The sequence below is a fragment of the Haemorhous mexicanus genome, chromosome Z, assembly GCF_027477595.1.
Source record: "Haemorhous mexicanus isolate bHaeMex1 chromosome Z, bHaeMex1.pri, whole genome shotgun sequence".
NCBI classification, from domain to species: Eukaryota; Metazoa; Chordata; class Aves; order Passeriformes; family Fringillidae; genus Haemorhous; species Haemorhous mexicanus.
In genome coordinates, this window is record NC_082381.1 from 12,226,388 (window position 1) to 12,251,566 (window position 25,179).

Consider the following 25,179-nt stretch of genomic DNA (forward strand, 5'->3'; position numbering starts at 1 on the left):
ATTAACTTTAGTGATGGTTTCCTCTACTGATAGACAGTGTGGGATATGGTTCTGTCAGACAAATGCATAATAGCTAATAAATGACAGTTATGTAGAACATCAAGAATACTTTGTATTTTTACTGAGAATTACAAAGCTGATTTAAGAGTATTCCCAAATAAGGGAATGAGCTAATACATTAACTTTAGTGATGGTTTCCTCTACTGATAGACAGTGTGGGATATGGTTCTGTCAGACAAATGCTGGAGGGGCAGCAGAAAAAAAGTCTTAAACACTTTTTTATCAGTCTAGTTTTCAGTCCACTCACCTTCTACACAAGAAAACTTCATATGCCTCCCCATTTTAACTTCAATGGAGTAGTTATATTGAAGTATAGACAAGTATAAGTAGATATATGAAGTGTGTATATATGTATAGACATATAAACATGAAATATGTATAGCCAAGAGCTAAAGGGAACAGATACAATCTTTCCTTGGTGTAATATGATTTTTTTCTGAGTGAGAATGCTTAAAATGCAATTCCATGTATCTGTTATTATCTATATTAAGTAATTGCAATAACACTTTTTAATTAAAAAAAATATTCCCACCTTTCAATGATTAAACATGAAGTATTGCTCCTTTTATGCAATGTGAATTAAGTGTTAACTGCCAACATCAGAAAATTAACTTGATGTTAGTTATTCAAGATATATAATTTTGCTGTTGTTCTTCTTCTAATAGCAGGACATAGATTTAAACCACTTTATCCAGTCTCTTCTTCGTCCTCCTCAGTTACCTCCTTTTTATGTTCATCTCACAGCTATAAAAAAATCATTGTTTTACATACTGGTTTTAGAGATTCTAGCCTGCTCTTATAGGAACATTTCAATATTCTACTGCCATGTTTCACTGCACAGGATTTGAATTTTTTCACATAAATTAGTTGGGGTTTTTGTTTGTTTTTTTTTAAAAAGTACTTGCACTTAAATAATTCAGTTTTTTAAAGGAAAGACTGCAATATGGTAGTTCAGATGGAGCATTTGTAAATTTTTTCTTCCAGGCAGTATTTAGGATTATTTCAATCTCTGCTTTTACAACTATCTCTTCTTTTGTTTCTAAGTAAATGCCAGTCGATATGACATGTGGGGAGACATATTCATGGCACACTACTAAGCAGTTTGCATACTCTAAATAAGAGACACACTGATCTTCATTGAAAAAAAAAAAAACCCAACCAAACCCAAAAAGTATAATTATACATTCAGGGGGCATTAGCAATTGTGCAACACATCCTCTGTGAGTCAAATTCCATGTGGTTTTCACTACAGAGAGCCTGCAGTAAATCAGATCCTATTTGAAAACAAAGTTGTGAAAGCAGTTTATATCAGGGTGAGACTATAATGCCATTTATACATATATTGAGTGGAAATCTGAAAAGGTTGAAATGTTTCTTAAAATACATTGAGGCTTTGGCATTTGGCTTTGCTCTGTGTTACCTTCTCAAAATATCTGAAAAAGAAAATTCAAGGACTGAATTAACCTTTCTAATTATGACAACATATTGTACTTACTATGCAACATGAAAATCAGAACAGAACTAAACTATTTCAAATTAACACAAACATTTCTTTCCCAAAGCAAGAGAATCTTAAGCAATCAAAACAAGGGTGAGTTGATATTCCTCCATCGTTCCTGATCTTGAAAACGTAATGTTCCCACAAGCTTTTAAAATAGTTCAGTATTGACTTTTTTGCATTACTCTGATGTTCCATTGAAATGACTCTTCTAAACTGAGCAGGTCTAGACAGGAACACTATTAGAGGCTTTGTTCCTTATCTTACCAAAATAGGTTTTAAGGAACGGCATATTCCATCTGGATTTCTTAGGTTTCTTTCATCTTTCATCCTCCATTTTTATGAGCAGAGGGAATTAGTTCTTGAAAAATGAGATTATTTAGAATAGGTAAAAAAATTTACTTCCCCCTCTGCTCTGCTCTGGTGAGACCCTGCCTGTAGTGCTGTGTTCAGCTCTAGGGTCCTTATTATAAAAAGGATGTGGATCTGTTGGAGCAAGTCCAGAGGAGGCACAATGAGGGTCAGAGGGCTAGAGCACCTCTGCTATGAAAACAGGCTGAGAGAGTTGAGGGTGTTCAGCCTGGAAAAGAGAAGGCTCTGGGGAAACCTTAGAGCCCCTTCCAGCACCTAAAGGGGCTCCCAAGAGCTCAAGAAGAACTGTTGGCAGGGGCATGGAGTGACAGGAAAAAGGGGAATGGCTTTCAATTGCCAGAAGGCAGGGTTAGATTAAATATTAAGAAAATATTCTTCAGTGCAAGGGTGGTGAGGCCCTGGCACAGCTTGCCTAGGGAAGCTATGGTTGCCCCATCCCTGGCAATGTTCAAGGCCAGGTTGAACAGGCCTTGGAGCAGCCTGGGATAGTGGAAGATGTCCTTGCCTATGGCAGAGGGGTGGAATTAGATGATCTTTGAGTTCCCTTTTAACCCAAACCGTTTTGTGGTTGTATGATTCCATGAACTGCTGAGGTAATTTTCCATGTTCTTATAAATTTTCAGAATTTCTGTTAGCCTTTTCTTTCATGCTGTTGCTTCTTTAAAACAAAATTAAGCAGTGAACTGCAGTTAACATCAGTGCCTTTCTGGATTTGGAGAACAGTCTGCAATATTAAATTTCCGTAACACTAAAGACTCTGGAGAATGTTAGTACAACTTTTATCTTCCCAGAAGCCCATTTGTGTTGTTCAGTTCTTTGGTTTGTTTTTAAATATTTGAGGTATATCCCTTTCTACCTCTACTTTAAAACATGCTGTGGAACCATCTATCTCAGAGATACCTCCATTGGCAGAGTACAGCCTATTGGATACACTTGATTATAGATGAGCTGTTGCTCATTTAAAATAAGGGTACAGAAAGATGACACAGGTCTCTTAGTGCTATCTTTCAACTAAAAAATAATCACAGCATGGTATTAAGAAAAGTTTTCCTTTTGAGGCTTGTTTAATTCATCATTATACATGATTCTTAATATCAAAAGATATTTTCCTAATTTGTGCAACAAAACAGCAAAGGAAAATGTAACTCTTCATGAAGGCAGAGGAAGACATGACAAAAAATACAACTAAAGGTACAAAATATACAAGCAAAGGTACAAAAAACTAGAGAACAATGTTTCTCATCTCCCTTCTTCCTCTTCCATTGGAAGAAAGTGTGATAATTGGTTTCATGACACATCTGAGCAACCCTCCTTCCAGGTGTGGGCGTGTCTTGGCCCTTCATATGAATTGCTATGACCCTGGAAGGCATTTGAGAAAGCAAGATGAAGATAGGCAGTTCCTACTGCTTTAATATAGCAATTTTTACATCTGAAACATGGTATTTTGTACTCTGTGGCTGGATTAAAGTCTATGTTAACAGGACTGCTGTTTTTCAATGAGTCTCAGCAATTTAAGATCTTAAGCAGCTGGCAATGTGTAAAATTCTTGATGTGACACTGATAATGAAGTTTTCATATCGCTGCTCATGGAATTGTTGGTACAGTACTCTCACTGTAGCATTGCAGAGCACTTCAGCTGAGAACTTGCTTCTCCACTGACATGGTACTACTCTCAAACGTGCCGTATTTTCTGTACCTGACAGGTAGGATTTACTTTAATTTCTTCTTACCGTCTGATATCTATGATCTTAAGTTAGGTGATGAGGCATGGTAAAGCTCTAACAAAAACAGTGTATATTCTTGCTATGCTGGCATCCAAACTGAGGGATAGAAAAAGGCAGAACATGACCAAACGCTGGTATTCACACAAGGAGATTATGTCAGGCATTCCTGTTGTCCAGGTACTCTATTCCCTGGGAAAGAGAGGTGATGCCAATAGGTGGATTGGCTGGTTGGGACAGTAGAGTGGAAGGGTGAGAAAGCAAAGGAGGAAGGCAAGTGCAGAATTACTAGATAGTTTGGTACAGATGTAAAAAACAGATTTATGTCGATGCAAATTTTCATTCCCACAAGAATACATTATCCAGAGGAAATCTGAGTTACAGATATGTGAGTTCAGTTGTAGACTGGAACAGTATCATGTACACTGCTGTAAATCACATACACAGGCTCATAACTTTTTCAATTATTAGCTGCTTTAACTGAGGCATGGAATAGTTAGGCTTTCAGAGGCAAGCCAAATTAAGAGTAGTGCCACAGAAGGTGATCTGTCAGTCCTCCACTCCCCTGCTAATACACAAAATCTCAGAAGCACCAATACTAAGAAGCATCCTTTCTGAGTGAGAAGGGACACTGTCTTCTCTTGTGCAGATGTAACATGAGCTAATCTTCTCCTATAGAGAGATCTCTCCCTAGAGTGAAAACCAGATTTAAAAGATGGAGTAGTAGGCTCAAATACCTACTTAGTGAAGACCAGTGAAGACCACTGCCAGCTCTAAATCCATTAGAAAGGGACTGTAACCTTGTCTGAAATCTGCCAGCCTGATTTTGTTCCTCTGGGAATTGCTGACCACCATCTGGCATGAATTTAAGCAGAAGCCAGAACCCTTTATTCCCATCACAGTGCCCCTATGCCCACCTCCTGCAGGAACTAGATGTGCCTATTCCTTGTGTATGCCAAGGCAGCTCCTTTTTTCCTTTCTACCACGTACACTGCAATTTCTCATTAGTTCGAAGGATACTAGTATTTAGCAGTTCCTAATTTTCTATTCACTGTGCTAAACCCTGCTACTGTTATAAGCACATATACTGCTGTTTACACAGTACAATTTCCAAAATACAGCCAAAGCCTTGTGTATTCATATTATATACTCTGTGATTGATATACTTCTCCAAACAGGTCCTCTTTCACAGTTTTAAATGTCAAATGGATCTAGTATTATTTGTAGCTAACTGCTGCTACAATAATTGCCCTCATACAGCAGGTGCCATACATCAGATGCAATGTTTGAACTTCCCCTTTTTCCTAATCATCACAAATATCATATTGAAGCATATATATAAGACCTCTATACCTTTCAATACTTTTCAAAGTATTATCACCATTATATCTTTAGGTAGCTATGATTTAAATAGAACAGTGAAATGACAGCTAGTTTAATTGTTCAATACCTTTTAGAATTCAATCCACAGTAAGTTAAAATTGCATAAACACTGTGTAAGTATGTTTAGGTTATTCTAGAATGAGTTACATCACTCCTTAAAACTATAGACTACGTATGTTCCTACTCCAAGTAGTTCCATGCTCCGGAACTGATTTCAAAGTCAACAGAAATACAACTAGCTTAAACAAATTGTTTCATATAAGTAAGTTCTATCACAAGCAGTAAACACAACAGTAATGGGAAAAGTGATATGTAGACTATGTGAGAAGTAAATGTTTAGATTAACACATTATAAGGTCAAGAAGTTTAGGTGTCTGGGCAGTTACATAATATAAATCACAGCATTTTACCTATTAAATCTTGCAGCTAGATTAATTTAGTGTCTTTAGTCATAGAATCCTAAAACAAAACCAGCTAAGAATTGGAGTTATCATATTGGATTTTAACAATCAGTTTCTTCTAAACATATCTTGATGGAAAAATTCACCCCGTGATGGAAGACATATAGAAATTCAACTGTAAGTAGAAAAATAGGACACCTAAACTATCCCAGTGTAACATATGAGGGAACTTGTTCCACGTGAGTATAGACATAAGGAAATAGGAATCTTCATATACAGAATGGATGGTTTAGATGTGTAAATATGACCTTAGAAAGTTACTAATTTTGCAAATATATTTTATAAGTCTCACATGCAAATACTATTTTCTGTACAGTCAGTAAGTGCATACAGAAGATTTGATGGCACCACATGAGCAGACATTTTAAAACTTAATTGGTTTCATATAGATCTGATGTCCAGGAAACTAGATCTGGCTACATCTTAGATAAAGAAACACCTGTTGTATGAATCAGCATTTTCTCTCCTTACTTTTCAGTTTTCAATGACACAATTCATGGAAACATTAATTTAAAAATGTAGGTAAAAAAGATTTTCTTTTTCCTGGTAACTTACATAATATTGTTTAAAACTGAAAAAGAAGCTGTCCTTTGCAACTCAGTTTTTCATTTCTTCTTACGGAAAAAACTCAATAACTAACAAATCAGCTTCCAAAGATTTGAGGATAATTTTTAGTGTTTCTTAAAACATAACATAGTTGTTAAGTGTATCTATATTTGGAGTCAGTATATACAGGCTCATGGGAGAATGCAAGCATGCTTTTTATGAAGGCATAAATTATAAATACAGGTAAGTATAAATAGTAAGGTTTCGCTGGCATTTGAACACAGACAATAATATGGAATTTTAATAAAAAGATCACAGCCACTAAGAAAGACTGATAGAGCAATTATGTAGCATTTTTTTGTATGCTACTACAGTTAAAGAGTTGTGTCATGGTTTAAAAGCCCAGCCAGAAGCTAAACCCTGGGCAGCTGCTTCCTTACTGTCCCACCAGTAGGACTGGGGAGGGGATTGAATTGGTAAAGGTCAGAAAACTCATGGGCTGAGATACAGACAGTTTAAGTGGGAAAGCAAAACCCATGCCCACAGGCAAAACAAGGAATCAATCCACTATTTCCAAGGGACTGCAGTTGTTCAGCCATCTCCAGGAGAGAAGGGCCTCATCACATGTAATGGTGACTTGGGAAAAAAAATGCCATCACTCCGAATGTTCTCACTCCTCCTCTTTCTTACCTCAACTTTATATATTGAGCATGATGTCACATGGTCTGGAATACCCTTCTAGACAGCTGGGGTCACCTGTCCTGGTTGTGTCTCCTCCCAGCCCACATGCTCCCACAACTTCCTTGCTAGCATGGGAAGTGTATGAAAGGGGAACAGCATGACAGCTACTCAGGTAGGGAGAAGGAACACTCTCTGTAACTGTTTATTTTATACCTGTGGGAGTACAAGGGGAAGAACTGGAATAGGTGGAGCATTCCAGGTTCTTCATTACAGGAAAGCTGCTTTCTTATCACTCCCTCCTATGACAGAAAGACTGAAAATTCCTCTGCTGCTATTAATTTCTGAAATGGGGTAAAACTTTAGAAAGGCAGAAACTGTGCTCAGGCAAAAGAGAGAGGCAGGAAATAAGGAGTGAAAGGGAATGTTTTGTGGTATTTGTATCTACTATAAAAATAACACCTTCACTTTTAATAACTGAAAGCCACTATTATGTGGCTTTTCACCCAAATAATTAGGGTGTTTACCAGCTTTCAAATTTCGTAAAAAATCCTAATTGATTCTCTGATGTATCTGTGAAATAGCTTTTTATTTTACTGATGGAGAAAGAATAACGTTCCTCAAATTACTTGCCCGATGCCATACAAATCAGTGACAAACCCAGCCTGAACACGTGAGCTCCTAATCAGGCATACATCTGCCTGGAACGCCTTCCCCCTTGCCACTGTTCTCACAATATGTACTATTATATTAGCTCAAACTAGGGAACATGCAAATGTTTTCAGGGAATCTAGCCTGACACCATTCTGACACAGCAGTGATGAAGGACTGACTATCCTAGTATAAATTATACCAGGGATTTCAGAATAGAAATATTTCAGAAGCTTAAGAAGTATCAAGAAAAATATTATTACATTTGCCCCTTCATCCAAAAACATTCATTTATAAAAAATTCCATGGAGGCTTGTAGCTGTAGTTTTGAGTAGTCCTGAGAGGAGGATCCTTACAGAAAACTTCCAATCCGAGATATTTCATGATTCTAAAGAGGCAGACAACTTCCAAGGCTTAAAAAATGACACAAGTTGATGTGTAGAACCTCCAGCACCAAGTAACTCAGGATGGCAACTTTGCTTACAAAGTGAACAGAAAAGGTGTGTTGCGTGCACAGAGAGGTAACAGCTCAGCTGATATACTAGGAGCTCTTTCTCTGCAGAATTCTTTTCAAATTTAAAACTGTTCTCACCAAAATAAACCTCCTGAAAGAGTGCTGTAGACACATTACCCCCTCCCAAGTGAAATTATTAGCAAAGCTGTCCTTCCAATCCCCATGCCCCTGCACACATGCTGCTACCCTGGAAGGCACTTAGAAAAGCTTGCCTCATAAAGGGAATCTTTAAAATATTTACACTGCATTTCTATATTTAGGCATATTGCTACTGCTACAGTGATAAGGTTAAAATTATTTTGTTTAGAAATCTGTGAGGAAAGCAAGAAGCAGTAAAGGGAAAGCCACAGAGAGAGCAACCTACAATATTCCTTGAAACTACAATTTCTTAAAGCAGAAAACCAGCAGTAAATGGGTATATTGGAATGGTATAGACTGAGGGCTAGGGCCAGCTTCTTCTTTCACTGGGACCCTGGGCACAAAACCAGCATAATTCCACATGTCTTAGTAGTGTAAGTTAGAAGCGGAGTTTGCCCTCAGAAGGAAAGATATGAAACAATTTCAGCAGATAAAAAGAGCTTGAGAGCTGTGAAAGTGGGAGCAGTAGTTTGTTTTAGTTGCCTCAGGAAAAATTCACTTTATACTTTTGGGTAATGCAAAGCTTTGAAAACCTGAATGTTTAGATGCTTTTTGAGAACTGTAGAGAATCATGCAAGTGTAAACGTGCTGCTATTTGTAAGCTCTTTTAACACCGGGAGAAAAAAACAAAATCTAAAGATATCCACATACTGTACTGCCTGGTAATGGCAATCACATGACATCTTGATCCCAGAGGTATTTAGGTGTGAATTGAAGCTGATGTACCAAATAAACCCACTTAAGAGAGAAAAATCGTTGATGGTGAAGGTAGGTACAGGTTTGCATAAGGTGGGATTGAGAGCTTGCAAGCTTGAGTAACATGACAAAAAACAGAGTTTCAGGGAAGTACAAAGTAGACATGGAGTCACAGTTCTTACAAGGTAAGAAGTAGGATGTTTTTTTAAAACTTATTGTTAGAATTGAATCAGTATCATTAAGGTTGGAAAATACCACCAAGATCATCGAGTCTGACCATTAACCTAACACTGACAGGTCCACCATGAAATGATGCCCTCATGCATCATATCCACATGGTTTTTGAACGCTTTCAAAGATGTCAAGTCCACTGTTGCCCCGCGACCCTGTTCCAGTGCTTGACCACCGTTTCAGTGAAATATTTTTTCCTAGTTTCCAGTCTAATGCTCTCTTGACAAAAACGTTTCCACTTGTTTTATCAATACTTAAAGGGAGGGCGTAGTGAGGTGGGGACTAGGGAGGTAATGAAGTCATTGTCCATGGAGGTGTTCAAAAGGCATCTGGATCTGGCGCTAGATCATATGGATTCAGAATTACGGTGCTCATGTTGGGTTGAACTAGTGAATCTTACCCTACTCCCGCACGTTCGCAGCCGCTCAGCCGCGGAACGAAGCCCATCTCCCTGTCCCGCACAACCTCCTCCTTCCGCGCCCGCCGTCCCTCACAGCCCCGCCAGGGCCGTGCAGCTCGCGCAGGCGCAGAGGTGCCGCGCAAGCGCGGAGCTCCCCGGACGGGCGGCGCTTCCCTGGGGCGGCCGCAGGCCGAGACGGTCGCGCGGGGCCCTGTGGAGCGGTCCAGCCCCCGCCCAGCCGGGCATTGTTCCCGGCCCATCTCCGCCGGAAAGTTTCAGCCGCGTCCCGGTCCACTGCCTGCAGGGTCAGGGGGGGCGCGGTGGGGGCAGGGGCCCGGAGCCCCTTTGTCGCCTCCTCCCCGGTGTGAAGCCGCTGGTGAGGCTCAACATGATGGCGGCCGAGGCCACGGGTGAGGAGGGCGGCTCGGGCGCTGTGGCCGGGACGGCGGGAGCCTCCGCGGCCGGGGACATGGGGCACTGCCCCGCCTTGTGCCGTAGTCGGGCACCGGAGCCGCAAGGCCCCGTCCTGGTCGGCGGCGGCCCTCCAGGCGGGACGGATTTGTGCTCAGTTCTGGGTCTGCTGGAGCTGGGCGCGGAGCCAGCCCCTCCAGCGGCCGCTGGGGCGGCCGATCCCGGCTTCCCCCCGCTGCCGCCCCCCCCTGCCTTGGCCGGGGGGCTGGGGACAGTGGACGAGGGAGACTCACTGGACGGGCCGGAGTACGAGGAAGAGGAGGTGGCCATTCCGCTCAACGCGCCCCCCACCAATCAGTGAGTACCCACCGCCCCCGCCTCAGTCCTTGTGGGGAGTGGGTACTGCGCCGCCCGGCCCCCACCGTTAGCCGGGAAGATTGTGTGTCAAGCTCGACTGGAAATCTCGCAGGAGTTTTGCGTCCCACCCCTTCACCTTCCCTCCCTCCTCCGGTTCCGTTCCACCAGGAAGTTTACTTTACGGGGATACTGAACGGGGTTTGTCGAGCGCAGCCCACCTGCAAGTCGGGAGAGTGAGTGGCGGCAGCAGGGAGGTCGGACTCCTTCCCCTTCACGGGGAGCTGGTCCTCCGGTACTCGGTGGGATCAGCTTACGGGAAAAAGGCGGCTGAGTTAGTTTTTTGCAAGTTTTCTTAGGAGTACTGCAGAGGCTGCCAGGAAGAGTGAACTATTCTGTTTGTCGTTTAAACTCCCTGTTGGGGAGACTTTTCCAGTCACTGGTAGCCCCTTCACGGTAGGGTCCTAAACTTAATTTCTGTAAATAGAGTAAAAAAACCCATCCATGGCATAAAAGTCTTTATTTACCATGTCATCATTTTGTTTTGCATTGCTTTCTGCTGAAAAAAAAAAAGGTAACTTATCTTTTCCATTTCATATAGAAACAGCCAAAGTAATGCGCACTTGTTGGATCTTTTTAAAAATTCAGGCAGTCTTGAATCGTGGATTAAAAAGGAATTGAAATAATTTCCAATTTTAAAAGTGTTACCAAAGGGATATTTTTATATATGTTTTAACTGTCTTGCTGCTCAGCCAATTTAAACTTATTGGAGAGAGGAGACATTTGGAATAAGCTGAAACTTATAGTTAGGTTTTACTGTAATTATCTGTACATCAGGTTAATTTGGATTCTTTCTGTGCTGGTACTAGAAAGAATCTTCCACTAGAGGCAGACTAGTTCTTTGTTTAAGTTGTGTGAAATATAAGATCAGATAATATTATATAGAGTCCATGTAATTAATGAATAGTCTTTATACAGCCTTTGGATTTCACTGTAGAAAATCTGCAGGTTTACTCAAAGCACTTCCAAGGTGTGTGTTAGACTAGAAAATAAACCTTTTCTTCCATATCCTTATCATATTCTCCCCAAAATGAAATGGCTTCAGAGGCTTGCATTTTTTCATTAGTATAATTTCTATAAATATGTTGTTCTTGTCATTCTTGCATATAGTGGATAATTTAGGGAGTAACATACAGTTATATTTGAAGAGATATAGATAGGTCAGAAAGTTAACTAAAATTTGTGTGAAATTTTGTGTTCGTTCTTTATAGTCTGTCATAACTTGACTGACGGACATAACTTTGGCATTATGTTACATACTCTTACCATTTCAGAAGTCATTGTCATTTTAAGTAGAACATAAAATTATAATTGCCTCTATAGCAAGCTTCTCTGAACTTGTTTCCAGATTAAAAAAACAAGCCCAAAGCAAACAAAAAAGCTCAAACACAAACCAGACACAATATGAGTTCCTAGTCTTCCAATTTTTAGGCCATAAAATATTACAAATGCATTTTTAAGCATGAGCATGCTTTTAAATAGTGTAAAGTTGGCATTCTGGCTTTCATAGTAACTAATACAGAGAGATGCGAAATGAAGCGCCTGCAGGTTCTGCACTTCCCATAAGGATGTTGTAAATATAGTTTGCTCAGCGAGATTGGGGGAATGTTTGTTTTAGTGTGTATTATTTAATATTCAAGCATTGGGAGGATACTAGCATATAAGACCTTGTCTTTATTCACAAACTCAGAATCCCCCAGTAAGGTTGATTTTTTGATCTTTGATCTGGAGTGAAGCTAACTTGAGGCTTGTCTATTCAGTGTGTGTGTATGCATTTTCATTTTTATGGAGCACAGCAGTGGTATGTTTATGTTGCAACTTAATGCTGTGTAGGATGCACAGGATGCTAGGGAATAAAGTGGGCAACTCTGTGTTTGTTTAGGTCATTTTTTCCCTTGCTTTCTACCCCATTTGCAGACCTCAGTGACAGAGGCTCAAAGAGTATAAGGAAGTGCCTTGGATTTAATGAATGAATGAATGAATGCTGATTCTTTAATGTATTCGATTTAAAATCTTAGTTGACAAAATAATTTTATATTGTATTAATGTGGCAGGAGCTATTTCAGTATTGCAGCAAAACTGGCATTTTCATGTAGTGTTTTTTGAGCAGCGCTTATCAGTTTGAAGTGGAAATCAGTTGAAATCTGAAAGTGATCAACCACACAAAGTGAAATAGGCTGTCAAAATACTGCCTGATTAAAACAAATCTTGCCCAAAGCAGATATATTCTTACAGTCGCTCTTGGAGTTTGTTCAGGCAACATAATAAGAAAAAGCACTGAAGATGAAGACAGGTAGAGAAATAGTAAATAAGAATGGATTGCATTAAAGTAGATCATTTCCCTGATCACAAAGTGAAGTTCTAGTGTCTTCACATGAGTATTCAAGGTGGCAAGCTGAGAGTTCTGCATTTGTTTCAGTAACTCATGAAATTTTTTTTTCTGAATAATTGCAGAAGGCTTATATCCAGACTAATGAATTTATCTGTTGCACTGTAAATTCTGAGGAAATAATGTCGGTGTGTTCAGTTAGGTACTGTATAAAGAAAATGAAATGTGATGTCAATAGATTTTAATGTATGAGATTTTTTTGTTTAGCTGTTAATGTAGTTAGCATTGAATATTGTCCTTTTTAGATAATGATTATCTTCATTAGTTCCTGTTTTGCATGGAAGACAACACCTTATTTTTCAAAAGTTGGTGGGTAGTGTACTCTGGGCCGCTTCCGGTTGGATGTGTGGTGTTAAAAGTACTGTCTTAAATGAGTTTTTAAACACAGTGAAACAACATTGTACCTAACCTGCTACAGGAAATTAAGCAATTATAAATTGGGTGTTGTAGTTCATATGTAAATGAAAACTTCAGATAAATAAAACTAGAAATAGGACAGCATTTGAAGCCAGAAGCTTGAGGATGATTTTTCAGTAGTTTAGTCAATATTTCTAATTAACATTAGATAATGTAATTTTGTTTAAACAAAAAACTGAAATCTCTTGACCTGCTCTTTATTTAGTTTTTTTTTTTTTTTTGGTGTCATTGATTGAGTCCCATAATACCAGTGTGGGATTTTGGCAGTTCATTTTCTAGCCTACCCCATTAAGAAGTGTAATACTGTACTGTGGTTTTTCAAGCTTTTTTGTCTATATGTTCTGTGGTTGTGAAGGGCAGACAAACACATTTTCTAGTGAGGGCTTAGGTCTCTTCAGAATAGGACTCCATATTTTGGTTCAAGCATAAATTTGTAAAATTCCCATAGTAGTTTTCCAGTTTCTTTCATATCTTTTTCCCCAAAAAATAAGTGTCTTGTAGTATGTCTTGCTGGTAGGCATAGTAGAAGGGTGGAGAAGGCATCTTGTTTTAACACAGTCTGTGTGCTGCACATAAGTATTGCAGGGTTGATGCCTCAGTGTCCCTACAGAGTATGGTCAGTACTAGTACTAAAATGTTCAGTGCTTGACGGAGTTTATACACTTGACCTGCTTTATTTACTTTTATGCATTATCTAAAGACTGAAGGTGGTCTTTAATAATTTTTATTTTTATATAAAATACCTGCTCTATCAGTCTTGTAAGTGATAGAGCAGAAAAAGGTTTCTGTTATTAAATTTATATTTATTCTGTTATATTTATAATATATAAAAAATATAAAACAGAATATATATATTTTGTTACTAAATTTATATTTATGTTATATTTATAATAAATATATAATATATATAATATATTTAAATCTTATTATCTTTTAATAATATTTAGTGCTGAAGGTGGTGAGGAGTAACCAGCATGGATTTATAATAGGAAAACTGTGCTTAACCAACCTAAGAGCCTTCTGTGATGTAGTCATTGACTTGGGGGAGAAAGGAAGAGTAGTAAGCCTTTAGTAAGGGTTTTGACACTGTCTTCCATAGTCTTCTTACAGACAGAGAACTGCTTAGGTAAAAGGACATGAGGTGCATTGAAGACTAGTGGAATGACTGGGAACAGAACATGATGATCAGCTGCTCAAAGTCCAGTTAGAGGTAAATTACTGGGGGTATTCCCTAGGGTGCCTTCAGGGACCAATACTGTGTCCTGCTTGGACAGAGTGTGTGCACCCTTTGCAAGTTCACAGATAATGCAAAACTGAAAGAGGAGCAGCTGAAACACCAGGTAGTTATGCTGACATCCAGAGTGATGTGGACAGGCTGGAGAACTGGGCTGTGGGAGATCTTGTGTAGTTAGACAAAGGAAACAGCTCTGGCACTAGGGAGTAGTAACCCTAAGCACGTGGTGGGGCTAAACAGCTGGAAAGCAGCTCTGCAGAGAAGCATGTGGGTGTGAGGATGTGAACAAAGCCAGCAGCGTGCCTGTGTGGCAGAACTTCACACTTGCTTTTCCCATATGTGAAAAGGAAATACGTGAAGAAAGATTTGGTTGTACAGTGTGACATGCTTCCACATGTAATAGCAGCTGCCTCCTTCCATATAGTAAATTCACCATCTACTACCTTTCTGTAAATGGCTTGTTTCTTGCACAGGTCTTCTGGTGTTTGGGCCGTGCTGGGGGCCAGAAGCCATATAGCTCTACTGTGAACTTGCTAAATGCATCCCTTCTGACAGTAGAAAGGGCTAGCTGGGCCTAATAGAGCTGGTGTGGCTACCCAGCATCTTCCGTGGAGCATGGGAAAATATAGGAATCTCTTGTTTGTGTGTGGACCAGAGGTCGCAGCTCTGACTGCAGTGCAGCTCATTCCATGCAGTTCATGACTTGACATATGGTTGTCAGCCACTCAGCGTGGTGGTATAGGCACCATTATTCTGTGCTCCTGTGTGTTGCTTGTGTGGTTATAGAGGCTCTTTATGATGTTGTGTCTTTGTTTTGTCTGCATGCTGTAATTAAATTGTGATAGAGTTTTGAACATGCTGCTTTTGCAATAAACTGGCAGATGGGGGTGTTTTCATACACAGTTTTGACAGTTTTCTGAAACATGGAAGCGTTTTACTGGTATTCTCTTAGAAGCAAAATAAAGAACAATTACGCAAGTTTCTTAAAGCAGGCAAGTTAAACAGGTAGTCACAGAAAAAAACCACCTGAATTGCAATCTATAATTGATACAACATTTTATAGGTAAATAATTTTATAACATATGCTCGCAAGGCTACTCACTCTCTTTCAATGCATGTTGTAACAGCAACTGCATTGTTAGAGTACTAGCTGTGATTCAAGATGTCATTGGATTATGTTTGCTCAAAACACAGTGAAAGGAGTGGATTGTCAGCATTTAAAAAAATGCTAAGGTAATTTTAGAAATATAGTAGTGTTTCTAGGTAGAATCAGGCAAACAAGCAGAGGTGACTGATGAGAAATTAGAGGGACCTTGTCTTTGTCAATGATGGAAAATGTACATCTAAGTAGTAGTGAGTTAGAGTTTTGAGTGTAAGCATTTGTAAGTCACAATCATTTGGCAACTTATTTATGATAATCTAAGCAGGTTTTTAATGTGATACCTTCCCATCCAAACTTTTATTCCTTTCATGAGACTTAAGTACACCATACATAGTAATTCCTTTTGCATCCATTAAAAATCTCTATGCTTGGCATTGGTTTGGACTGAAAACAAGAAACTTGAAACTGTTTTGATTGCAAAATATTTTAAGTTGTAAATCTTGACATAGAAACTCAGAGGGAGAGGTGGTTTCCTGTGATGTATTTTTGCAGAAATACTCAGGCTTCACTCAACTATCTAATTGGAGCTTAAAACCAAAGGATCTAGGGGTTATTTTATTTTATTTCAAAAATGATGGTAGCCTGTTTATATCCTTCCAGAGTGTTCTGCGTTTTATTCTCTGATGAAATTAGGAGTACGGCTAGTTCTGTAGTTTACTCATTTCTGTTGTAGTTTCTTTGGATAGCACTGACTATTGGATGGATCTTCCTTTGTAATGCAGCATAAGAGATTTTAAAATCTTTCATTAGTACTGCAGTTTTGTAAAACAGTGTTTACTGTTTACTGTCAAAGTCCTTGAAGATTATGATGGGAAGTTGCAGAATCTGTCTTTCTATAATACTGAAAACTGGTGGTAGCAGGATGGGTTATAAGTCATTGATTCTTATGGTGATATTTTTCAGTGCTACTAGATTGTGTATTATGAGAATAAATGTTTTTATGTATTGAAACTGCTCTTTGAAAAAATGCAGTTATTTCTTGACAACCATTTTGCATACTCTAAAGATGTTACACACAATGTTACACACATAGGATACACACAAGTTGGCACTTAAGTGTGTATCCTATTTTTTAAAAGATGTGTAAAAACTACAGAGGTTTCCTGAGGATATCACTTGAGCTGTTTTCTCATATCATTGCTCAATATTTACTGCTTTTTAATATTTATTTCTGTGGCTAGTACTATAGAGTAATTTGGTACATTACACTAGTGCAGAGTGAACTGTAAAATACAGTGGGGTTTTTTTGCCATCGGAAGTTAACATTTTATATGTGGGCTCAGTGACACTGAATTTAATTGCACTCAGAAGTTAACTTAATATTTTTATTTCAGAAAACAAACCTTTCCTTAAGTGCTTTACCAGGTAATAAATGTCAAGTGTCTTCTGGTACACTTGATATAAAAGTGTTGAATGGGACAAAATATATAGCCTGTTCAATGTTAGAGGATGTGATCTCCAATATGTGGCATATACATATATATATATATATATATATATATATATATATATATATATTTTGCCATCACCAGCAAGCAGGGTGTCTTTTTTGTTGGAGGCTTCTGGACTGGGAATTGGGGCACCTAAATTTGTGCCATTGTTGTTAGAAATCCTGGTCCCTTACAGAAAAATCCTTTTTTTTGCATATGATCCTGCCTTTCTGTTTATTCTGTAAATTTTTTTTTTTCCGTAATTTGCATTCTTATTGAGACTCCCACTTCCTCATTTTAAAATTGTGCCTTTCTTTAAATTTGGCATTTTAATGCAATGTATCTCTCAATAGAACTAAGATTATTTTCCTCAAGTGGGTGATAAATAGGAACAAATAAAAGCTCAATGAACCTGTTATCAGTCTAAAATAGATTTCATGAAATGGAATGTTGGTTTCTTCATCAGGGAAGTTTCTTGGGTCTCGGAGGAGTTATATAATTTATTAAAGTCAGTCTATCCAGGAAAGCAATGCCCAATTTTGATGTGTTGGGAGCAAACTCACTCAGGTGTCAGCTGTGCTGTGCATACTGACACATAGAATATTTAATTCTACTTTCTTGATAATCAACTGTCTTCATTTTGATTCATTTCCTAAAAGACCTTCCTCATCGGGAAGGCATGTGACTGTCTTTGAATGACAGATTTCTGTTCATGAATGAAGCTGCTTTGCTCTGGAAAGGAATGACACCGGTTCTTGCTAATATAACTAGGTCTGCAGCAGTTGCAAGTTTTAAATGTTGTTCAGACACAACAGTGCTTCTGCTAGTTTAGCTTGTTTTGATCAGGGTGAGGAAGAGAAGCAAAGGGGAGCAATACTAGCAAACACCCAGTTTTGTCAGGTTGTACAGTATTTATGCTTGTGCTGCTCCTACTGGTGAAATGATGTTTTTTGGTTTGGTTTACCAAGGTTTTGTTCTGATAAAAGCTCTCAAAGCTTTTGTTTCCATTTTGTAGAAAAAAAAATTGCTTTTGTTCAGATTTTATCAACAGGTCAGCTTTTAAATTTTTTTTTTTTTTGGAAGCTGTATGCTGTGAAATACTTGATATTTTTGCATATTTTAGTTCAAGAGATCATTTACGTATCTTCTAAATTGCATGTTTGTGAATCTTACAAAACTGTCTGAACTGTTAGAACTAAATGGTATGTGATCTGAAGTGGTGAAGGATTTTAATTTTCCAAAACACTGGCTGTTTTGAAGCTGACAATTTCTGAGTGTAAAAATTAAAGGTTTAATCAAGCAAAATTAGGTGGAGGAGCTAATGAATTATTGCAATATATAGCTCTGGAACATGCTGTGGCTTGGTGAAGGTAATGAGAGCAATGGCTGTCTTTGAAAACTGCTCTCTATCACTACTTTCTTAAAAAGAAAAAGTTATTCTTGATCATGTGAAGTAGAACAAGTGTTCTGACAAAGGCTGTATAAATAAACTGAGAAAGGTGATTGAATGCTTGAATGGCAGCAGTAGATTAAAGATTTCCTTTGTCGTATTTTGCAGTCTGTTATTTTGCCATGTATCAGCACTCACTTTTGATTGAGAGACTGCACATTGTGATTAGGAAAGGTGATTTTGGGGCTGGATGGTGGCCTGGTGACTGCTGTCCAGTTCTTTACTGGCTTTGCTGCAGCAGCATCACTGTCAGCTGAGGAACAGTCTGATAGAATTCACTTCTCTGTTGTTCTTTTGAAATACCGAGCCTGAACTGACATCTTTGTGGGTTTAAAATACAATAGTCTTCCAAGTCGGGTCAGTCACCTCCGTTTCTAGTTTTTTAAAGTAAGCAAATTAGGGAGGAGATAAAAACTATGGTATGTGTAGAGTCTCTGCCTCTTAGGGTTGTACCTTAGGAAAAGTAGGTTATCTGAAAAACTCTGCTGTGTTAAAAATACTGTTTATTGGAAATGAGTCAACTAGGAGGTTGAACTTGTAACAAGTTGATGGACAAAGTTTTGGAGTTACATGGGTTTTGACTCAAAGATTTTCTTCCTTTCATGGGTCTATTTTCTGAAAGTAAACAAAACCCTTAAGTTCTTAGATGCCCATTGTTACTCTTTTTTCAGGTGGTATCATGGAAAGCTTGACAGAACAATTGCAGAAGAACGTCTTCGACAAGCAGGAAAACCTGGAAGTTACCTTATTCGAGAGAGTGATCGGAGACCAGGTTCATTTGTGCTTTCATTCCTTAGTAAAACAAATGTCAATCATTTTAGGTGAGAATTAAGTGTTTTATTTTGAATACTGTGATCTATCTACTTTTTGTTTCAGAACACAATAAAGTGAACAATGATTGCATTATAATGCAATATTTTTGACTCTTAATGCTTTCATTGTACAGCTTTTTTCTTGTATTTGATTGTTTTAAATCATGCTACTTTAAAATTACTTTGTAGGGTGAAGAACTGAAGTGTGAGGAAACCAAAAATATCTGGATAGAGAAGCTTGCCTAAGTGGTTTGAATAGACTTAAAGCACCACGCAGGTTTCATTCGTCAGTGAAGGAGATTGTTTTGTGTCTGTTCCATAGTAATCACTGTAGTTATCACAGTTAAAGTGCTAGCACATCTGATTGCTTCCTTAATTTTGAGGGCAAAAAACCCACCCAAAACAAACACCTCCCCAAAACAAACAAAAACTCCAGACAAACAAAAAAAAAGCCACAAAAAAATCCCAAAGCAAAAAACACCAATAGATTATATGTTTGGTAATTGAAAGATTTGCTGGAAACAGCTTTCAGCATATGTCCTGAGATTATTTTCTGACTTCTGTTGCAGTGCTATGTGCTTATGAGCTTGGACTTAATATCTGAAGATTCATCTTTGTATGCATTTTACATTACTTCTTGGGAGAAACAACTTAATTCAAACTATGCATTAACTACTGAAATGGTTATGTGAGCTTTTTACCATTAGATATAAAATTTTTAAATTGAGTTTCAGGAGATACTTTGATTCCAAAGTAATTTTTTAATGTGGATGCTAAACTAACGGTAACAAAATTACTAATTTTTGATGGTGTTTGTTTTCTGCATTGTATAGTTTTGAACTGTAGTAATTTTTTGTTAAAGTACTTTGCTACTTAGTTCATGTTATGCCTATTGTAAAAGATGTATGTTGTGCATGGTACAAGTAATAATACTGTTGTGTAGTAGTGCAATATTTCAGTTTTCCAGGATGTTCACACTTTTTTTTTTTGAATTTCATTTAGTTCTGACAAATGTACTGTCTTTTTCTGTGAATCAGCACTGTCTTTAGATAAAAAACTGGTGGTTCATAAAATATATGTATGAATATTTTTGATAAGATATTCATTAGGTTCATTTAAGTATTTACAAAGAGTCTGTAATGCTGCATTTTGCTGAATATAGGCACTGTTTTAAGAATTAAACATGGTGCTAATCTTCTTTTCTTCATAAAAAAATTGGTGGCAAAATTTTTTCTAATGTCACACTTGTGGTTTTTTATTAACAGGATTATTGCCATGTGTGGAGACTATTACATTGGTGGGCGTCGCTTTGCTTCTCTCTCAGACCTGATCGGTTATTACAGTCATGTGTCCTGCCTGCTGAAAGGGGAAAAGCTCTTATTTCCAGTAGCACCTCCAGAGGCAAGTAAAAAAAAAAATTCCTGAAGACCAACTTACTAAAATGTTTGTAACTTTAATCACTATTCACAATTTTCTTTGGGAAAAAAATTCTTGAAAGTTTCCTGTTGTTTTGAATAGGCATACATGGAATTATAGGCAGTATAAAAATGCATTTTTACTGATACAAAGAAATGATGAAAAAATTTGCTATGTAATAAAAATACATAATGAGGAAGATAGAGGTATTGCAGTTATTGCACAATGTAGTAACATCATTTTAAGTAGACAGAGAAAGACAATACTGAGTTCTTGTAATAAAGAGCACTGTTACAGTCTAACCTTCACTGTTCTGTCACATTTTGGATTTCTAACAATTGTTTCAAAATGCATCCTGTAGAAAACCAAGGTTTCTTTCACATGCCCATCCTTAAAACAACAAAAGTAATTAAAATGAAAAAAACCACTGCAAAATATTCCTTGTACCAAAACCCGAATAAAGATGTTTCTGAATGTTAAAATTTGGGATGTTATTTCACTCATTATAAGTGAAAAAAAATTACTAAATTTAAAGTAAGTGCTCTTAGTCAACACATTACACATTTCTAGCTGACAGTGGTTTTGAGCTTTGAAAATAAAAAACTAGCAAGGCAGATATAAGTGGTGTTCTTTGCCTCAGAATAGCATAAGTCTGGGGAGAAAGATTCTACTGTATAGAATATACAGTACAGTGTATAGAGAAAAAAACATTGCTCTTTTTTAAACTGTAGCCTGTGGAAGACAGAAGGAGAGTTCGAGCAATCCTACCTTACACCAAAGTGCCAGAAACTGATGAAATAAGGTATGTTTGAGTAACAGTAGTAGCTGTGAAATTCTCAAGAGTATTCATAAATAGTAATGATTTAGGTAGGTGTTCATATGCAAGTATTTTCCAGTTGCATCTTCAACTTGCCACAGTTAGATTAACAGATGATATCTCTCTGTTCTTTGGTTGGAAATAAGAATAAGGCATTTTGTTCTTGGTATATTTGTTTGTATTAATTGAATGGAAGGTACATAAAGGTACATAGAATTAAAATGTTATAATTTTGAAATATGTTTTCTAGAGCCCTAGATTTTTTGCTAAAGGATAAATTTATGTGTCAAAGAATTCTGTATGGAAGTGCCTTATCTGAGCATGTGAAAGAAATGGGCTAGGCTTTTTTATGAACTGCCACAGAGCTATTAGAGGTGTAGCTGAGGGAGACAATTCAGATTTCTAGAAATAGAAAGTAGGCCTTGACTACTTACAAATTTAAGAATGGAAGAAATGAGTCTTTCAATAGAAGACCATTTTCTAGTTAGTTGGGATTGATAATGCTTTCTTGAGATAATTTTTTTCCAGATGAAAAAATAGGAGGATTTGAAATTGATTTATGGTAATTTCTAATCTCTCTAATGATTCAGATTTCATAAGCTGATGTTATACACCAGTTGAATTGGGAATTTTCTTAGGTTTAAGATTATTATCTTAAAATGTAGAGAAAAGTATGAGAGGCTTTTGTCCTCATTTGGATGGAAATTTATTCCAGGACTCACAGTGCAATCTGATCCTTTAAAGGATGATATGAGGATGTTTATTTTTGTAATTATGTGGTTTACTAAGGTGTTAGACTGCAAAGGGGCTCTCTAATGGCACATTGCAGCTAAGGCTTCCTACTCTGTGTGAAAACAACAAACAAAAAGACTCCTTTACATGTCTTATTGCACCTATCAGCTTAAGAGGAAATAGCATTTTATTGTTTGCTATCATAACAAAAATTATAGGCAATTTAATTTTTTCTTCCTCTTTTAGGATAGGAAAAAAAGTTGAGTTGTTGTTTGCTGAAATGCAAAGTTGGTATTTCTGTTTTGATGTCTACATAGCTAAAATAGTTCTGTTCATGGCATAGCTGAGACCAGAGTTCTCAAGTTTGTTCTAGATTGAATTAATATGCTCTTGAAGAAATTATGTATTTCAGAAAATATTGACTTAGAATTTTAATATCATAGTAAATATTTCTTAAGTTTGAAGTATTACTGAGTTAATTTCAACATGTCTTCCGTGCAGTAACTATGCAGTGATGGATGGTGCTTTTGTTGTTTGTCACCTGTTAAAGCTGAATAGCAGATGAATTTATTCTTTGTTTTCAATAGTGGTTTGTTGTGTTTTGTTTTTTCTGTTAGCCTGCTTCAAGTGAGAGCCATGCCATAGACATTTGCTATGAAATTTTGAAATAGTAGTTAATGAGCTTCTCTCTTTATTGTTTTTCCTGTACCTTTATGCATCGTGAAACATGGTCAGAAATTCTGTGCTGCAGTGAAAGGTTTTCATGTGACCTGAGTTTGTGTTCTTAACATTTAAGGAGTAACTTACACTAGTCTTTCAGAAATTAAAACTCCTTAGACCAGGTGCTAGGTCCTGCACTTTGGCCCCAATAAACCCTCTGCAGAGCTAGAAAGCTGCCCAATGGTAATGGACCTGGGGGTGCTGGTCAGCAGCTGGCTGAAGATGAACCAGCTGTGCCCCGGTGGCCAAGAGAGTCAATGGCATCCTGACTTGGATCAGCAGTGGTGTAGCCAGAAGGACTAAGAAAGTGATTCTTTCCCTTTGCTCAACACTGGTGAGGCCAAACCTTGAGTACTATGTCCAGTTCTGGGCCATTCAAATCAGGAAAGACATGGAGGTCCTGGAGTGTGTCCAGTGAAGGGTAATGGAACTGGTAAAGTGTCTGGAGTACGAGTTGTATTAGAATGGCTCAGGGCCTCAGTCTGGAGAAAAGAAGTCTCAAGGAAGATCTCATTGCTCTCTAAAACTCCCTGAAAGAAGCACGTAGCCAAGTAGGGTTCAGTCTCTTCTGCCAGGCAACCAGTGGCAGGATAAGAGGACATAATCTTAAATTCCCCTTTAGTCTACAGGGTGGCTTTAGGTTGGATATTAGGGGAAAATTTTTCACAGAAAGGCTGATTAGACATTGAAATGCTGCAAATGGATGTGGTGGAATAACTGTCTTGGAAGGTGTTTATGGAAAGACTGGATGTTGCAGTTAGTGCCATTGTCTGGTTGACATGTGGTATTTGGTAGTAGGTTGGACTCAATAATATCAGAAGTAATTTCCAAGCTGTTTGATTCTATGATTCTCTGATTCTGAATGTTAATGCTTATGGTTGTAGCTAATTGCATGGCATCTCTGGTAACTGCTCTGTATTCTCTTTGCATTACTTGTCTTCATATGTGAGAACATAATGAGTAGGTATTCCGTAGCTTACATTATGCAAGGTAATTTTTCAGTGAAAGGAGTATTATTTTGTTATAGACTGCTAAGGGTTCTTTTACTTATTGCATATTTGATCTCTCTTGATAAAAGAACAATATTACTGTATTTTAATATTGCTGTGTTATTTTTGTTTTGTACATTAGCACACTTTGAAGTTGACTGAACTGAAGTATTTATTAGATACTAAACATAAATCAAAAGTATGAAAACTTGTATATAGTAGCCACTTAACTATGAGGAAAAATACACGTGTTTGGAATATCAGTCCCTGCATTTTTTACCAATAAGTTTTCCCAAATATTTTATGGAAATTATACTCAAGAATTCATTGTGTTCATTAAACGTTATATTATGATTGTATCTCTGATTTAAATCTTGCTGTAACCCTCCTCAGTTTCCTTAAAGGAGACATGTTTATTGTCCATAATGAATTGGAAGATGGCTGGATGTGGGTTACAAACCTACGGACAGATGAACAAGGTCTTATTGTGGAAGACCTGGTAGAAGAAGTGGTAAGTAATTTTTGTATTCAAATTTCTTAAATGAATGGGATTTTTTAATGAAATAATACTGAACAAAAACTAGTGACATTTAATTGCCTGTTTTCTAATTATGTGCTTTTCTGAACCTCATAAATTCATCTAGTAGTTCTAAAAAAACTAAATCCTGTAAGTATAGTTTATTATCAAAAAATGTTGATTCATGTGTTGTCCAAAGATAATGAAATGGTACTGTAAATTTACTAGGCAATTTCCCTAAAATCCTCTGTCCTGGTGAAGAATCATTCAATTGCATTTCTTTCTTGCAATTACCATGAAGTGTTCACTAACTCAACAGAATGTAATTTTGCATTGTGGTAGGTCTTTCTCTTTATTCTAGGATGAAATTTGGGTTAAAAATTTATTGGTGAGAAGAAAAAAAAGGAAAAAAACATTCTTTTATAATATCTTCTTACACAGTATGTATGTTTGGCCAGTAGCAGTGTTACTTGAGATGCTTCTCATAGATGACCTGTGTCAGGATGTGAATAGCTAAGCTGAAGTGACAGCACTAGACTGTTGAACTGTAGACTGATAGGTCAGTTGTAATATAACGTTAGGAAGGCTGAGAAGGTTGAAACTTTCTAAAAAGTTACCACCTCTAAATGATTTGGATCATGAATGAAGTAATCATCAGAAATAACATTTCTTGCTGAATTTTCACCTAATAAATGAAGAGGAAACCTTTTCATAGAGCTGCAGTAAGTCTTTTAGGTAAAAAAAGCCTCAGATGTCTAAATGTAATTTTTTTCCTACAGAAGATCTAAACTTATGACTTTTTTTTTTTTTTGATTGAGTTGTACTGTTGTCATTCACTTGATATGTTAATTTTCTCATAGGGAAGAGAAGAAGATCCCCATGAAGGCAAAATGTAAGGATTTTTGTTTTGTTTTTTGAAA

At 37.4% G+C, this 25,179-nt stretch overlaps 1 protein-coding gene across 3 annotated transcripts in view; it reads left to right on the forward strand.

Annotated features, from left to right (window-relative positions):
• The first annotated feature begins 9,502 nt into the window (after positions 1–9,502).
• RASA1 (RAS p21 protein activator 1) overlaps positions 9,503–25,179 on the forward strand; it is a 46,552-nt gene continuing 30,875 nt past the window's right edge. Inside the window, exons 1-6 of one of the 3 annotated variants that reach the window (XM_059873699.1) lie at positions 9,503–9,759; positions 18,928–19,077; positions 20,334–20,469; positions 21,216–21,286; positions 24,136–24,253; positions 25,120–25,151. In XM_059873699.1, the coding sequence (XP_059729682.1) occupies positions 20,344–20,469; positions 21,216–21,286; positions 24,136–24,253; positions 25,120–25,151 (347 nt within the window). In that variant the 5' untranslated portion in view covers positions 9,503–9,759; positions 18,928–19,077; positions 20,334–20,343. Of the gene's footprint in view, positions 10,118–18,927; positions 19,078–20,333; positions 20,470–21,215; positions 21,287–24,135; positions 24,254–25,119; positions 25,152–25,179 lie in introns of those variants that run through there. The other 2 variants (XM_059873697.1, XM_059873698.1) reach the window with 2 other exon arrangements.